The 16,850-nt window shown below is 41.9% G+C and overlaps 1 protein-coding gene across 1 annotated transcript; it reads right to left on the bottom strand.

Moving 5' to 3' along the window:
* Nucleotides 1–10,792: 10,792 nt before the first annotated feature.
* On the bottom strand, nt 10,793–13,949 carry LOC112241062 (pulmonary surfactant-associated protein D-like). The gene is made up of 6 exons (XM_042316925.1): nt 13,837–13,949; nt 12,939–13,095; nt 12,586–12,621; nt 12,147–12,257; nt 12,022–12,069; nt 10,793–11,513 (listed from the first exon to the last, which is right to left on the bottom strand). Exons 2-6 carry the CDS (start codon nt 13,090–13,092, stop codon nt 11,134–11,136), a joined length of 729 nt encoding a protein of 242 aa, XP_042172859.1. The 5' UTR covers nt 13,093–13,095; nt 13,837–13,949; the 3' UTR covers nt 10,793–11,133.
* Between the last annotated feature and the right edge of the window lie 2,901 nt (nt 13,950–16,850).

The raw sequence follows: 16,850 nt of genomic DNA on the forward strand, positions 1-16,850 counted from the left end.
AGAAGCACCGACAGTGTCAATGTTGGATAGGACGTGGGTTCTTAATCTGGACAAAATCACCCTTTATATCCTCATTGGAGGGAGAGAACGGTCTATGATGGTCATCACCAGATGTGAGAATTATTTAATTTGTATTTAATCTGTTTTTAACCTTATTGGAGAGAAGGACTAACTCTCCCATTATTGGAGAGAATGACTAACTCTCCCATTATTGGAGAGAATGACTAACTCTCCCATTATTGGAGAGAAAAACTAACTCTCCCATTATAACCTTATTGGAGCGAAGGACTAACTCTCCCATTATAACCTTATTGGAGAGAAGGACTAACTTTCCCATTATTGGAGAGAAAAACTAACTCTCCCATTATAACCTTATTGGAGAGAAGGACTCCCATTATAACCTTATTGGAGAGAAGGACTAACTCTCCCATTATTGGAGAGAAAAACTAACTCTCCCATTATAACCTTATTGGAGCGAAGGACTAACTCTCCCATTATAACCTTATTGGAGAGAAGGACTAACTTTCCCATTATTGGAGAGAAAAACTAACTCTCCCATTATAACCTTATTGGAGAGAAGGACTAACTCTCCCATTATTGGAGAGAAAAACTAACTCTCCCATTATAACCTTATTGGAGAGAAGGACTAACTCTCCCATTATAACCTTATTGGAGAGAAGGACTAACTTTCCCATTATTGGAGAGAAAAACTAACTCTCCCATTATAACCTTATTGGAGAGAAGGACTAACTCTCCCATTATAACCTTATTGGAGAGAAGGACTAACTTTCCCATTATTGGAGAGAAAAACTAACTCTCCCATTATAACCTTATTGGAGAGAAGGACTAACTCTCCCATTATTGGAGAGAAAAACTAACTCTCCCATTATAACCTTATTGGAAAGAAGGACTAACTCTCCCATTATAACCTTATTGGAAAGAAGGACTAACTCTCCCATTATAACCTTATTGGAAAGAAGGACTGGTCTGAGATTGTAACTGGACATAAATAATAATAAACAGACTAGGATGAATGTTATTGTGTCAAATTGGCTAAAACTAAAACTGATGGAAAAGACTGGAAACTTACAGAACAGACTGGACACTTACAGAACAGACTGGACACTTACAGAACAGACTGGACACTTACAGAACAGACTGGACACTTACAGAACAGACTGGACACTTACAGAACAGACTGGACACTTACAGAACAGACTGGACACTTACAGAACAGACTGGACACTTACAGAACAGACTGGACACTTACAGAACAGACTGGACACTTACAGAACAGACTGGACACTTACAGAACAGACTGGACACTTACAGAACATACTGGAAACTTACAGAACAGACTGGACACTTACAGAACAGACTGGACACTTACAGAACAGACTGGACACTTACAGAACAGACTGGACACTTACAGAACATACTTTTTTCATCATCTTTGAAATGCAAGAGAAAGACCACTGTTGATCATTTCAGTTTAGGCCCAAATTTGGCCACTAGACGGCAGCAGTGTATGTGCAAAGTTTTAGACTGATCCAATGAACCATTGCATTTCTGTTCAAAACGTTGTATCAAGTCTGCCCAAATGTGCCTAATTGGTTTATTAATACATTTTCAAGTTCATAACTGTGCATTCTCATCAAACAATAGCATGATATTATTTCACTGTAACAGCTTCTGTAAATTGGATAGTGCAGGATAGTGCAGTAACAATAATGTAAGCTCTCTGCCCATATCAGATATGTCTATGTCCTGGGAAGTGTTCTTGTTACCTACAACCTCATGCTAATCACATTAGTGCACGTTAGCTCAACCGTCCCGTGGGGGGAAACCAATCCCGTAGAGGTTCAAATCTAGGGTGATTTTGACCGAAGAAGAAACTATTGGAAAAATCAACAATCACAACAAAATATTAACTTATTTCTAATCAAATCATTAGACATGTAATTAACCCTAAAAGCGCCAACAGGTGTCAATGTTAACCTTAAGGGGTCAAAAACGTCATCGTTAAAATAAAATGTAATTGAATCCTTCAAAACAATAGTTTACTAGGATGTCTGTGTTAATACGGAGGAATTAAAAATAAACTAGTGGCAAATCCAAAAATGTTGACTCAATTGTGCACTTTGCGATGTATGATGTATGTAGCATTAAAATATATACAGGTAACTGCCAAAATAATGACAACAATTGAGTAAATGAGGGATAGAAAGTATATTGGAAGCAGGTGCTTCCACACAGGTGTGGTTCCTGAGTTAATTAAGCAGTTAACATCCCATCATTAACATCCTGTCATGTATAAAAATGCTGGGCAGGCCATTATTTTGGCTACCATGGCATAGGATGTACAGTTGATGTCGGAAGTTTACAAACACTTAGGTTGGAGTGATTTAGACTCGTTTTTCAACCACTCCACAAAGGTATTGTTAACAAACTAGAGTTTTGGCAAGTCGGTTAGGACATCTACTTCGTGCATGACACAAGTCATTGTTTACAGACAGATGATTTCACTTATAATTGACTGTAGCACAATTCCAGTGGCTCAGATGTTTACATACACTAAGTTAACTGTGATTTTAAACAGATTGGAAAATTCCTGAAAATGATGTCATGGCTTTAGAAGCTTCTGATAGGCTAGTTGACATCATTTTAGTCAATCGGAGGTGTACCTGTGGATGTATTTCAAGGCCTACCTTCAAACTCCATGTCTCTTTGCTTGACATATTGAGAAAATCTTAAGGAATCAGCCAAGACCTCAGAAAATAATTGTAGACCTCCACAAGTCAGGTTTATCCTTGGGAGCAATTTCAAAATGCCTGAAGGTACCACATTCATCTGTACAAACAATAGTATGCAAGTATAAACACCATGGGATCATGCAGCCGTCATACCGCTCAGGAAGGAGACGCATTCTGTCTCCTAGAGATGAACGTACTTTGGTTCGAAAAGAGCAAATCAATCCCAGAACAACAGCAAAGGAAGATGCTGGAGGAAACCGGTACAAAAGTATCTATATCCACAGTAAAATGAGTCCTATATCGACATAGCCTGAAAGGCCGCTCAGCAAGGAAGAAGCCACTGCTCCAAAACCGCCGGACAAAGATTGTACTTTTTGGGGAAATGTCCTCTGGTCTGAAGAAACAACAATAGAACTGTTTGGCCATAATGACCATCATTATGTTTGGAGGACAAAGGGGGAGGCTTGCAAGCCGAAGAACACCATCCCAACCATGAAGCACCGGGGTGGCAGCATCATGTTGTGTTTTGCTGCAGGAGGGATTGGTGCACTTCACAAAATAGATGGCATCATGAGGTAGGAAAATTATGTGGATATATTCAAGCAACATCTCAAGATATCAGAAGTTAAAGCTTGGTAGCAAATTTGTCTTCCAAATGGACAATGACCTGAAGCATACTTCCAAAGTTGTGGCAAAATGGCTTAAGGACAACAAAGTCAAGGTATTGGAGTGGCCATTACAAAGCCCTGACCTAAATCCTACAGATCATTTGTGAGCAGAACTGAAAAGGTGTGTGCAAGCAAGGAGGCCTAGAAACCTGACTGAGTTATAGCAGCTCTGTCAGGAGGAATGGGCCAAAATTCACCCAACTTATTGTGGGAAGCTTGTGGAAGGCTACCCGAAACGTTTGACCCAAATTAAACCATTTAAAGGAAATGCTACCAAAATACTAATTTAGTGTATGTACACTTCTGACCCACTGAGAATGTGATGAAATAAATAAAAGCTGAAAGAAATAATTCTCTCTACTATTATTCTGACATTTCACATTCTTAAAATAAAGTGGTGATCCTAACTGACCTAAGACAGAACATTATTTTCTAGGATTAAATGTCAGGACTTGTGAAAAACTTAGTTTAAATGTATTTGCCTAAGGTGTATGTAAACTTCCGACTTCAACTGTATACTTCATTTTATTGGCGGAAAATGGTTCAGTTCACTTCAAAAAGTGATCCAGAGAGAAATTGACCCAAAAATATGGTTTCTCTCTCTTTCTTTATTTCCCCCCAGGCCAGAATTAGCATCACTGCTGGTGAAACAATGGGACTTTTAAGGACGATGGCAGCTTCAAGCCTTTAAGTTAGTTTCAACCAAATGGTATATCAAATCAAATGTATTTATAAAGCCCTTCTTACATCAGCTGATATATCAAAGTGCAATATATATCAAACAGCGAGCAATGCAGAGGTTAAAGCAGGTGAAGAAGCATGGTGGCTAGGAAAAACTCCCTAGAAAGGCCAGAACCTAGGTAGAAACCTAGAGAGCAGGTGTAGAAGCATGGTGGCTAGGAAAAACTCCCTAGAAAGGCCAGAACCTAGGTAGAAACATAGAGAGCAGGTGTATAAGCATGGTGGCTAGGAAAAACTCCCTAGAAAGGCCAGAACCTAGGTAGAAACCTAGAGAGGAACCAGGCTATGAGGGGTGGCAAGGAGTCATCAGGCCAGGTAGTCCTTAGGCATTTTCCTAGGGATCAGGTCCTCCGAGAGAAAGAAAGAATTAGAGAGAGCATACTTAAATTCACACAAGACACCGGATTAGACAGGAGAAATACTCCAGATATAACAGACTAATCCTAGCCCCCCAAAACATAAACTACAGCAGCATAAATACCGGAGGCTGAGACAGGAGGGGTCGGGAGACACTGTGGCCCCATCCGATGATACCCCCAGACAGGGCCAAACAGGCAGGATATAACCCCACCCACTTTGCCAAAGCACAGCCCCCACACCACTAGAGGGATATCTTCAACCACCAACTTACCATCCTGAGACAACGCAGAGTATAGCCCATAAAGATCTCCGTGACGGCACAACCCAGGGGGGGGCACCAACCCAGACAGGAAGATCACGTCAGTGACTCAACCCACTCAAGTGACTCACCCCTCCTAGGGAAGTCATGGAAGAGCACCAGTATGCCAGTGACTCAGTCCCTGTAATAGGGTTAGAGGCAGAGAATCCCAGTGGAGAGAAGGGAACCGGCCAGACAGAGACAGCAAGAGCGGTTCGTTGCTCCAGTGCCTTTCCGTTCACCTTCACACTCCTGGGCCAGACAACACTCAATCATAGGACCTACTGAAGAGATGAGTCTTCAATAAAGACTTAAAGGTTGAGACCGAGTCTGCGCCTCTCACATGGGAAGGCAGACCATTCCATAAAAATGGAGCTTTACAGGCGAAAGCCCTGCCTCCAGCTGTTTGCTTAGAAATTCTAGGGACAGTTAGGAGGCCTGCATCTTGTGACCTTAATGTACGTGTAGGTATGTACGGCAGGACCAAATCGGAAAGATAGGTGGAGCAAGCCCATGTAATGCTTTGTTAGCAGTAGAACCTTGAAATCAGCCCTTGCCTTAACAGGAAGCCAGTCTAGAGAGGTTAGCACTGGAGTAATAGAATCACATTTGTTGGTTCTAGTCAAGACTCTAGAAGCCGTGGTTAGCGCTAACTGACTATTATTTAGTACTTTATCCGGGTAGCCGGAAAGTAGAGCATTGCAGTATTCTAATCTAGAAGTGACAAAAGCATGGATACATTTTTCTGCGTCATTTTTGGATACGATGTTTCTGATTTTTGCAATGTTACGTAGATGTAAAAAAGCTGTCCTTGAAACAGTCTTGATATGTCCGTCAAAAGAGAGATCAGGGTCCAGAGTAACGCTGAGGTCCTTCACAGTTTTATTTGAGACGACTGTACAACCATCAAGGTTAATTGTCAGATTCAACAGAAGAGCTCTTTGTTTATTGGGACCTAGAACAAGCATCTCTGTTTTGTCCAAGTTTAAAAGTAGAACATTTGCAGCCATCCACTTCCTTTTGTCTGAAACACAGGCTTCCAGCAAGGGCAATTGGGGAATCACCATGTTTCATCAACATGTACAGCTGTGTGTCATCTGCATAGCAGTGAAAGTTAACATTATGTTTCTGAATGACATCACCAAGAGGTAAAATATATAGTGAAAACAATAGTGGTCCTAAAATGGAACCTTGAGGAACACCGAAATGTACAGTTGATTTGTTAGAGGACAACCATCCACAGAGACAAACTGATATCTTTCCGACAGATAAGATCTAAACCAGGCCAGAACTTGTCAGTGTAGACAAATTTGGGTTTCCAATCTCTCCAAAAGAATGTGGTGATCGATGGTATCAAAAGCATCATTAAGGTCTAGGAGCATGAGGACAGATGCAGAGCCTCGGTCTGATGCCATTAAAAGGTAATTTACCACCTTCACAAGTGCAGTCTCAGTGCTATGATGGGGTCTAAAACCAGACTGAAGTGTTTCATATATATTGTTTGTCTTCAGGAAGGCAGTGAATTGCAGTGCAACAGCTTTAAAAAAACATTTTTTAGAGGAATGGCAGATTCTATATAGGCCGAAAGTTTTTTTAGATTTTCTGGGTAAAGGTTCGCCTTTTTCAAGAGAGGCTTTATTCCTGCCATTTTTTTAGTGAGTTTGGTACACATCCTGTGGATAGAGATCCAGTTATTATGTTCAACATAGGAAGGCCCAGCACAGGAAACAGCTCTTTCAGTAGTTTAGTTGGAATAGTGTCCAGTATGCAGCTTGAAGGTTTAGAGGCCTTGATTATTTTCATCAATGTGTCAAGTGATATAGTACTAAAAAACTTGAGTGTCTCCTCTGATCCTAGGTCCTGGCAGAATTGTGCAGACTCAGGACAACAGAGCTTTGGAGGAATACGCAGATTTAAAGAGGAGTCCGTAATTTACTTTCTCATGATCATGATCTATTCCTCAAAGAAAATAATTTATCACTGCTGAAGTGTAAGCCATCCTCTCTTGGGGAATGCTGCTTTTTAGTTACCTTTGTGACTGTATCAAAAATACATTTTGGATTGTTCTTATTTTCCTCAATTAAGTTGGAAAAATAGGATGATCAAGCAGCAGTGAGGGCTCTTCGATACTGCACGGTACTGTCTTTCCAAGCTACTCGGAAGACTTCCAGTTTTGTGTGGCGCCATTTCCGTTCCAATTTTCTGGAAGCTTGCTTCAGAGCTCGGGTATTTTCTGTATAGGAGGCTGCGAATTCGGGCAGTTTTTTTTAAAACTCGCGCAAAATTTCAACGTCCTGGTACTCATGCCAGGAATATAGTATATGCATATGATTAGTATGTGTGGATAGAAAACACTCTGAAGTTCATAAAACTGGTTAAATCACATCTGTGACTACAACAGAACGTGTTTAGCAGGCGAAATCCCAAGGAAAACTTTTCACCAAAAATATTACTCCGCCAGTCTCTGTATTGTTTATGGCAAGCGAAAATAGATGGGGCCCTGTTTACAATGCCTACAGCTTCCACATGATGTCGCCAGTACTGGCATTTACATTGAAGTTAATCCTTGGTCAGATGACAAATAGGCACTTCCTGTTATCGACCATACAAGCGGATGTTTGGAGAGAGACTAAATGGAGCATCATTTGCAAACGTGCTGCTATTGAATACAGATCGCCCCGTGATCAATTTGATCGATTATTAACATTTACTAATACCTAAAGTTGGATTAAAAAAGTAGTTTGAAGTGTTTTGTCAAAGTTTATAGGCAACTTTTTTCATTTTAAAAATGACGTTGCGTTTTGGAGCGGTGCTTTTCCATGGATCAGACGGGCTTCATAAATGGACATTTTGGGTATACATGGACCGATTTAATCGAAAAAATACCCAATTGTGATGTTTATGGGACATATAGGAGTGCCAACAAAGAAGCTCGTCAAAGGTAATGAATGTTTTATATTTTATTTCCGTCGTTTTGTGTAGCGCCGGCTACGCAAATTATTCTGTTTACGTCCCCTTTGGGTATTTTGGGGTTTGCATGCTATCAGATAATAGCTTCTCATGCTTTTGCCGAAAAGCATTTTAAAAATCTGACATATTGGCTAGATTCACAACGATTGTAGCTTTAATTGAGTACCCTGCATGTGTGTTTTAACGAAAGTTTGAGTTTTATCGAGTACTATTAGTTGTCACTCTGAATTTCCGCTGATGTTGATCCCTGTACAGGGACAGCAGCCCGTAAAAGGCTAGGGAGCTATTTTCTTATGAGAAATATTTTTTGTTTTTAGGGGTGCGACTGCATCTAGGGTATTGCGCAAGGTTAAATTGAGTTCTTCATTTAGGTGGTTAACTGATTTTTGTACTCTGACGTCCTTGGGTAGGCGGAGGGAGTCTGGACGGGCATCTAGGAATCTTTGGGTTGTCCAAGGATTTCTAACACGGCTTTTGATGATCCTTGGTTGGGGTCTGAGCAGATTATTTGTTGCGATTGCAAACGTGTGTTCCGATAGTCTCGGTTTATGAGGAAAAACATTAAGATCCACAACATCTATTCCACGAGACAAAACTAGGTCCAGACTATGACTGTGGCAGTGAGTATGTCCGGAGACATGTTGAACAAAACCCACTGAGTCGATGATGGCTCAGGAATGCCTTTTGGAGTGGGTCTGTGGACTTTCGCATATGAATATTAAAGTCACCAAAAATGTGAATATTATCTGCCATGACTACAAGGTCCGATAGGAATTCAGGGAACTCAGTGAGGAACGCTGTATATGGCCCAGGAGGCCTGTAAACAGTAGCTATAAAAAGTGATTGAGTAGGCTGCATAGATTTCCTGACTAGAAGCTCATAAGACGAAAACGTCTGGGGTTTTTTGTAAATGGAAATTTGCTATCATAAATGTTAGCAACACCTCCGCCTTTGCGGGATGCGCGGGGTTATGGTCACTAGTGTAACCAGGAGGTGAGGCCTCATTTAACACAGTAAATTCATCAGGCTTAAGCCATGTTTCAGTCAGGCCAATCACATCAAGATTATGATCAGTGATTAGTTCATTGACTATAACTGCCTTGGAAGTGAGGGATCTTACATTAAGTAGCCCTATTTTGAGATGTGAGGTATTACAATCTCTTTCAATAATGGGAGGAATGGAGGAGGTCTTTATTCCAGTGAGATTGCTAAAGCGAATACCGCCATGTTTAGTTTTGCCCAACCTAGGCCGAGGCACAGACACGGTCTCAATGGGGATAGCTGAGCTGACTACACTGACTGTGCTAGTGGCAGACTCCACTAAGCTGGAAGACTGGCTAACAGCCAACTGCCTGGCCTGCACCCTGTCTCATTGTGGAGCTAGGGGAGTTAGAGCCCTGTCTATGTTCATAGATAAGATGAGAGCACCCCTCCAGCTAGGATGGAGTCCGTCACCCCTCAACAGGCCAAGCTTGGTCCTGTTTGTGGGTGAGTCCCAGAAAGAGGGCCAATTATCTACATCATTCTATCTTTTGGGAGGGGCAGAAAACAGTTTTCAACCAGGGATTGAGTTGTGAGACTCTGCTGTAGAGCTCATCACTCCCCCTAACTGGGAGGGGGTCAGAGACAATTACTCGATACAGACACATCTTTCTAGCTGATTTACACGCTGAAGCTATGTTGCGCTTGGTGACCTCTGACTGTTTCATCCTAACATTGTTGGTGCCAACGTGGATAACAATATCTCTATACTCTCTACACTCGCCAGTTTTAGCTTTAGCCAGCACCATCTTCAGATTAGTCTTAACGTCAGTAGCCCTGTCCCCTGGTAAACAGTGTATGATCGCTGGATGATTCGTTTTAACGACCCGCTGCTTAATGGGGAAAACCGGTTGAAAGTTTCTGTCGGCTGAATGAGCAACACCGGTTGAGCATTCCTACAGCATTTCCCTCCAGAAGCCATGAGAAAGTTGTCCGGCTGCGGGAACCGTGCGAGGGGATTTATACTACTATCTGTACCAACTGTACTTATCGTTCTCCTGTATATTATGAGTACAACAACTGCAATTAGAAGGCATCATGTTGATGTTACTACTTAGCTTCGGCTGTTGGAGGTCCTGACGAACCACGTCCAGATAAAGCGTCCGGAGTGAAAAAGTTGAATGAAAAAAAGTTGAGAGGGAAAAACTAAAAATATTTCTATAGCCTCCACATTGACTCTTTTTTTTGTATTTTTCTTAACTGCATTGTTGGTTAATTAAGGGCTTGTAAGTAAGCATTTCACTGTAAGGTCTAAACCTGTTGTATTCGACACATAACATGAGATTTTATAACCATAGGCGAGTACATGAGGTGATCTGCAGGTGATCTGTCTATCTGGTCAACATCCCTGATACACTCCACCCTCTGATGATAATATGTAGAACTTAGAGAAACATGGATTCAAGTAGACTTCCTGGTCCTTCTCAGGGAACACACAGCAGTACAGCTCTGTGTAGATTCAGAGTAGATCTGAGTTCTGTATTGCACTTACAGTATATCAATTATTTGTACCATTGGCAGACATTGTATACCATTGACATATTTTTATATGCACAAAAAACAATGTAATTTTGGTTTTGTACACTGTCATATGATACGTGGGACTGAAAAGTACAATCTTAGGTGAGTACAAGGGGTGTTATATCTCAGCAGAGGGTCTGTCTATCTGGTCAACATCACTGATACAGATCCCCCTTCACCCTCTGGTGGTACGGATAACCTGTCATTACGTCTCCAGAGAAACCTATAAAACCAGCACTAAGGAGGGTCTTCTTCACAGACAACATCTTCTTTTGGTGTTGAGATGTGTTGCTTTTACTAGTTTAACTTGATATTTTGTTGTTTGGAAATATATAGTTGCTATTCCTCTGTCATCAAACTGTAGGTCAAAAGTAGCCATGTGCTCAGTAGCCAATCTGTTCAGAGAGAAGGAGCATGAAGGAGACAGACAAGAACCAAAGTAAATGTGTTTGTTGCTTTAATCAACAAGTTAACCTTTCCATTTTATATTGTGACACACATTTTAATGAGCTCATTTGAATAAAAAAATGATGAAATGTGAAGAACTGAAAATGTGCATAAGATAAAACCTAGAGACAAGACAGAGACAAGACCCAGAGACAAGACCCAGAGACAAGACCCAGAGACAAGACCCAGAGACAAGACCCAGAGACAAGACCCAGAGACAAGACCCAGAGACAAGACCTAGATACAAGACCTAGAGACAAGACCTAGAGAATTGTAATTGAAGTGAAGAAAGCTTTTATGGTAAACTCTGAAACAGCTTTTCATAGACATGTCCCTATATCTCACACACGATATAGGCATTGAAGGAGCAATCATATGTCACCTGCCATGCACCTGACTCTGTCAACATTGTACAGCCTCTATCCCCATCAGGCACTTTTGGTTCCCCATCTCCCCATTTGGAAAAGGTGAGGGGATGGCCTTTCAAATCTACCTGAAACTTCCCCTCTTTCCTGTTGTCCACATTGAGCCATGCATTCTTCAAAGCCCCTTCAAAGACCTGAGTGAGAGCAATGTTTTCCTCCCGGTTCTTCGGCAAAGCCAACACCAAGCCCCTCTTGGTACAGAACTGAACAGCATCGTCAAAGGAACCCGGTCTCTTGTGTGACACAAAGTACTTCTTGTCAACTCTTCTGGTGAAGTCATAGTTTATGGCTGAAGAGAAACCAGGTATTAATGCAGTCAGTCGAACATTAAAAGGGAAAACAAAAGTAAACTTTTCATATTTCACAAATGCCAACACATGACTAAACTCACACCTCCTTTTCCCAAATTACGAATACTGCATAATTTACGTTGAATGGATGCTTAGTAAGAGACAATATAATCTACGGATGCAGTATCTTAATTTGAGCCAGTTTCACACAGCAGGAAAATGAACCTGCAGCAACAGGAAATATGAATAGTTATGAGGATTATAATGAATGGACATTATTTGTAGGGACTGATGATCCATGTTTTGTTAAGGCAAAACAAGTCTGACATTTGTCAGTGGAAATTAAAACTATAGAAGCCTTTTTAAACCTTGAGGACACTAAAAGTTTGCATTTACGACTGTGCAGGATCATTCTCAGTGACAACAGAGTGATCAAATTAAGATCCGGGATCTGTAATGTTGCATTCAAGTACATATCCTCATGCTCTCTGAAATTCACTTCCTTACCCAACTCCAGTTTGACCAAGCTTTCTTGCAGGGGTTCCAGGTCTAAGTCTGTGAAAACAGAAGGTGTGACTAGAGAGAACCAAATAATAAATACATAACCAGGAAGAGATCAATCAGCTGTATACCAGTAGCTCCTGCAGGGCCCGGGGGTCCAGGTGGACCAGGTGGACCAGGGACTCGTTCATCTCGACCAACTAAACAAGGAACTCCAGAGAGTTCAGGAGGTCCAGGAGGCCCTATGGAGAGATAATAGAGATGTGGATGGACTTATCGTTAACGAAAATATGTTTTTTTAAAGGTTTTCCCAAATTTCCAAGATGGAGGAAAATCTTTACTTCATGAACAATTGAGTTCAAATATGTTCAGCATAACTCACTAAACACCAGCCCCTTTTCACAGGTTTACGGTACAAAGCCTCTTTCTAGGAATTGATGTGGTTATCTAATTGAGGTCTTCAGAGTTCTTTGTCTTCCAAAAAAATGGTGAAGGGTGTTGTGACCCCCTTATGTGAAGGGTGTTGTGACCCCGTTACGTGAAGAGTGTCGTGACCCTGTCAGACTCTACCTCTCTCTCCAGGTGGACCAGGAAGTCCAGGCATGCCTATGGAGAGACAACAGGGATCGGGTTCATCACCATACTGTACACACCAAAGACAACTTCAACTAGCCTGTAAAGTGCTCTGCAGTCTGATCTGGCTTAAAGTGGCACTTTATTACAAAATCAGTCTATGTTATTGTTTTTTTTTTTATTTTTATCAAAGGCTAACAGCAGGAAATATACCGGATTGGGCTTTCACATTATACCCCAGCCCCAGTTATGTTTGGCAACTGGTACAGACGAAGCCTGTTTGTAGGAGTAGGAGGGTTTATCTAACCGAGGTAATTTAGAGTTCTTTGTTCTCCATCATCACTCATTACCTCCAGAAGGCCCAACAGGCCCACGAGGGCCAGGAATGCCAGGAATCCCAGGCAATCCTCTAGGACCCTGGCATTCACACTCCTTTGTCTGGCCTGGCAGAACCAGCAGGGAGAGAACACAGAGCCCCAAAGTCAGAGGTCTGCTCAGAGCCATAACCTAAAACATCAGGGAGAAGAACACAGAGCCCCAAAGTCAGAGGTCTGCTCAGAGCCATAACCTAAAACATCAGGGAGAAGAACACAGAGCCCCAAAGTCAGAGGTCTGCTCAGAGCCATAACCTAAAACATCAGGGAGAAGACACAGAGCCCCAAAGTCAGAGGTCTGCTCAGAGCCATAACCTAAAACATCAGGGAGAAGAACACAGAGACCCAAAGGGACAGTAAATCACTGGTGTCATACAAACAGAAGAACAGGAAACATCTGCTTATAAAGTACAGGATGGGAACCTTTACTGTCAATGGGATCGACAAGAATACAAAGCTGTTGAAAAGCAGCATGTAGAATATGTGAATGTGTCATTTCAACAGCTTGACTCTGCCACTTTGTTGCCAGTTGAGGGATGGAACGGAAATATAACCTTTCTCAAATGAGACAGATGGAACTATTGATGACAGGACTAACAGGAGATCAACATGCTAGTTTAAACAGAAGCTATTGGTGTGTTTACAAAGACTCAAATAGAAACAGCAACAGAACCAGTGAAGTAATAGGAACATCGATTGAGGACAGGATAACACAGTTAGAATCAGCTCATAACACATTGATCATCTATATTCTTCCATAAATCGATGGTTGTAATGATTGAAATGACAGTTGAACATCCGTACAGTTTACATATTGTGCCTTTAAACTGCAGTAATATAATTAAGACAAAAACTAAACAAGTGGGAACCATACCTCTTGAGTTGATGTGCTGGGAATGGATGTGATGTTCCTGCTTTGCAACAGAATGATAGAGAAATGGGTTTTGGTGCAGCAACTTATAAAGACATTGGTAAACAACACGTCACTTTGAAGGATTCATTATTATCGGGAAGTACTTGTGAAGTTCATTTACAGTTTACTGGAAAAGAGACAAACTTGGAATGTAATACCCAGAGTGCCCTGTCAATGTTCACATTTATCACAAAATACTGATGCACGTGGAATCATCTAGCAAGAACACAAACAAATCTCTGACATCCATTGCGCAAATTCCACTTTAGTTCCATTCCACTTCTGGTGAGTTTGAGTAAGGAAGTCTTGTTTTTTGTTATCACGTTAGGCCCTAGTCCAATGTTATCACGTTAGGCCCTAGTCCAGTGTTATCACATTAGGCCCTAGTCCAGTGTTATCATGTTAGGCCCTAGTCCAGTGTATCACGTTAGGCCCTAGTCCAGTGTGATCACATTAGGCCCTAGTCCAATGTTATCACGTTAGGCCCTAGTCCAGTGTTATCACGTTAGGCCCTAGTCCAGTGCTATCACGTTAGGCCCTAGTCCAGTGTTATCATGTTAGGCCCTAGTCCAGTGTTATCACGTTAGGCCCTAGTCCAGAGTTATCACGTTAGGCCCTAGTTCAAGGTTATCACGTTAGGCCCTAGTCCAATGTTATCACGTTAGGCCCTAGTCCAATGTTATCACGTTAGGCCCTAGTCCAATGTTATCACGTTAGGCCCTAGTCCAGTGTTATCACGTTAGGCCCTAGTCCAGTGTTATCACGTTAGGCCCTAGTCCAGTGTTATCACGTTAGGCCCTAGTCCAGTGTTATCACGTTAGGCCCTAGTCCAGTGTTATCATGTTAGGCCCTAGTCCAGTGTTATCACGTTAGGCCCTAGTCCAGTGTTATCACGTTAGGCCCTAGTCCAGTGTTATCACGTTAGGCCCTAGTACAATGTTATCACGTTAGGCCCTAGTACAATGTTATCATGTTAGGCCCTAGTACAATGTTATCACGTTAGGCCCTAGTCCAATGTTATCACGTTAGGCCCTAGTCCAATGTTATCACGTTATTCCCTAGTCCAATGTTATCACGTTAGGCCCTAGTCCAATCTTATGACGTTAGGCCCTAGTCCAGTGTTATCACGTTAGGCCCTAGTCCAGTGTTATCACGTTAGGCCCTAGTCCAATGTTATCACGTTAGGCCCTAGTCCAATGTTATCACATTAGGCCCTAGTCCAATGTTATCACGTTAGGCCCTAGTCCAATGTTATCACATTAGGCCCTAGTCCAATGTTATCACGTTAGGCCCTAGTCCAATGTTATCACATTAGGCCCTAGTACAATGTTATCATGTTAGGCCCTAGTCCAGTGTTATCACATTAGGCCCTAGTACAATGTTATCACGTTAGGCCCTAGTCCAATGTTATCACATTAGGCCCTAGTCCAATGTTATCACATTAGGCCCTAGTACAATGTTATCACGTTAGGCCCTAGTCCAGTGTTATCACATTAGGCCCTAGTACAATGTTATCACGTTAGGCCCTAGTCCAATGTTATCACATTAGGCCCTAGTCCAATGTTATCACGTTAGGCCCTAGTCCAATGTTATCACATTAGGCCCTAGTCCAATGTTATCACGTTAGGCCCTAGTCCAATGTTATCACGTTAGGCCCTAGTCAGTGTTATCACGTTAGGCCCTAGTCCAATGTTATCATGTTAGGTTAGGCCCAATGTTATCACGTTAGGCCCTAGTACAATGTTATCACGTTAGGCCCTAGTCCAATGTTATCACATTAGGCCCTAGTCCAATGTTATCACGTTAGGCCCTAGTCCAATGTTATCACATTAGGCCCTAGTACAATGTTATCACGTTAGGCCCTAGTCCAATGTTATCACATTAGTCCCTAGTCCAATGTTATCACGTTAGGCCCTAGTCCAATGTCATCACGTTAGGCCCTAGTCCAATGTTATCACGTTAGGCCCTAGTCCAATGTTATCATGTTAGGCCCTAGTCCAATGTTATCACATTAGGCCCTAGTCCAATGTTATCACGTTAGGCCCTAGTCCAATGTTATCACATTAGGCCCTAGTCCAATGTTATCACATTAGGCCCTAGTCCAGAGTTATCACGTTAGGCCCTAGTTCAAGGTTATCACGTTAGGCCCTAGTCCAATCTCATCACGTTAGGCCCTAGTCCAATGTTATCATGTTAGGCCCTAGTCCAATGTTATCACGTTAGGCCCTAGTCCAATGTTATCACGTTAGGCCCTAGTCCAATGTTGATAACAGGATTCGATGTTCCTTTTGATGGCATAGAAGGCCCTTCTTGTCTCAGATAGTTCACAGCTTTGTGGAAGTTACCTGTGGCGATGATGTTCAGGCTGAGGTAGGTGTCGTTTTTTTCTCTTGGGCAACGGTGTCTAGATGGAATTTGTATTTGTGGTCCTGGCGACTGGACCTTTTTTGGAACACCATTAGTTTTGACTTACTGAGATTTACTGTCTGGTCCCTGGTCTGACAGTATCTGTAAAGAAGATCTATGTGCTGCTGTAGGCCCTCCTTGGTTGGAGACAGAAGCACCGGATCATCAGCAAACAGTAGAATAGTGCCCTCGCCAATTCACTGATATATATGTTGAAGACGGTGTGGCTTAAGCTGCATCCCTGTCTCACCCCATGGCCCTGTGGAAAGAAATGTGTGTTTTTTGCCAATTTCTTTTACACACTTGTTTGTGTACATAGATTTTGTAATGTCATATGTTTTTCCCCCAACACCACTTTCCATCAATTTGTACAGCAGACCCTCATGCCAAATTGAGTCAAAAGCTATTTTGAAATCAACAACCCACAAGAATACGTTGCCTTTGGTTTGCTTTCTTTGTTTATCAATGAGGGAGTGCAGGGTGAATACATGGTCTGTTGTACGGTAATTTGGTAAAAAGCCAATTGATGACATTTGCTCAGTACATTGTTTTCACTGAGGAAATGTAAG

Source organism: Oncorhynchus tshawytscha, unplaced genomic scaffold (genome assembly GCF_018296145.1).
Source record: "Oncorhynchus tshawytscha isolate Ot180627B unplaced genomic scaffold, Otsh_v2.0 Un_contig_3324_pilon_pilon, whole genome shotgun sequence".
Taxonomy (NCBI): domain Eukaryota; kingdom Metazoa; phylum Chordata; class Actinopteri; order Salmoniformes; family Salmonidae; genus Oncorhynchus; species Oncorhynchus tshawytscha.

Coding starts and splice junctions, on each gene's coding strand:
- LOC112241062 (XM_042316925.1), bottom strand. CDS start 13,092: ATGGCTCTGAGCAGACCTCTGACTTTGGGGCTCTGTGTTCTCTCCCTG. Junction 12,070..12,146: donor GGGCCCTGCAGGAGCTACTG/GTATACAGCTGA, acceptor CTGTTTTCACAG/ACTTAGACCTGGAACCCCTG. Junction 11,514..12,021: donor CTTGGTCAAACTGGAGTTGG/GTAAGGAAGTGA, acceptor GTTTCTCTTCAG/CCATAAACTATGACTTCACC.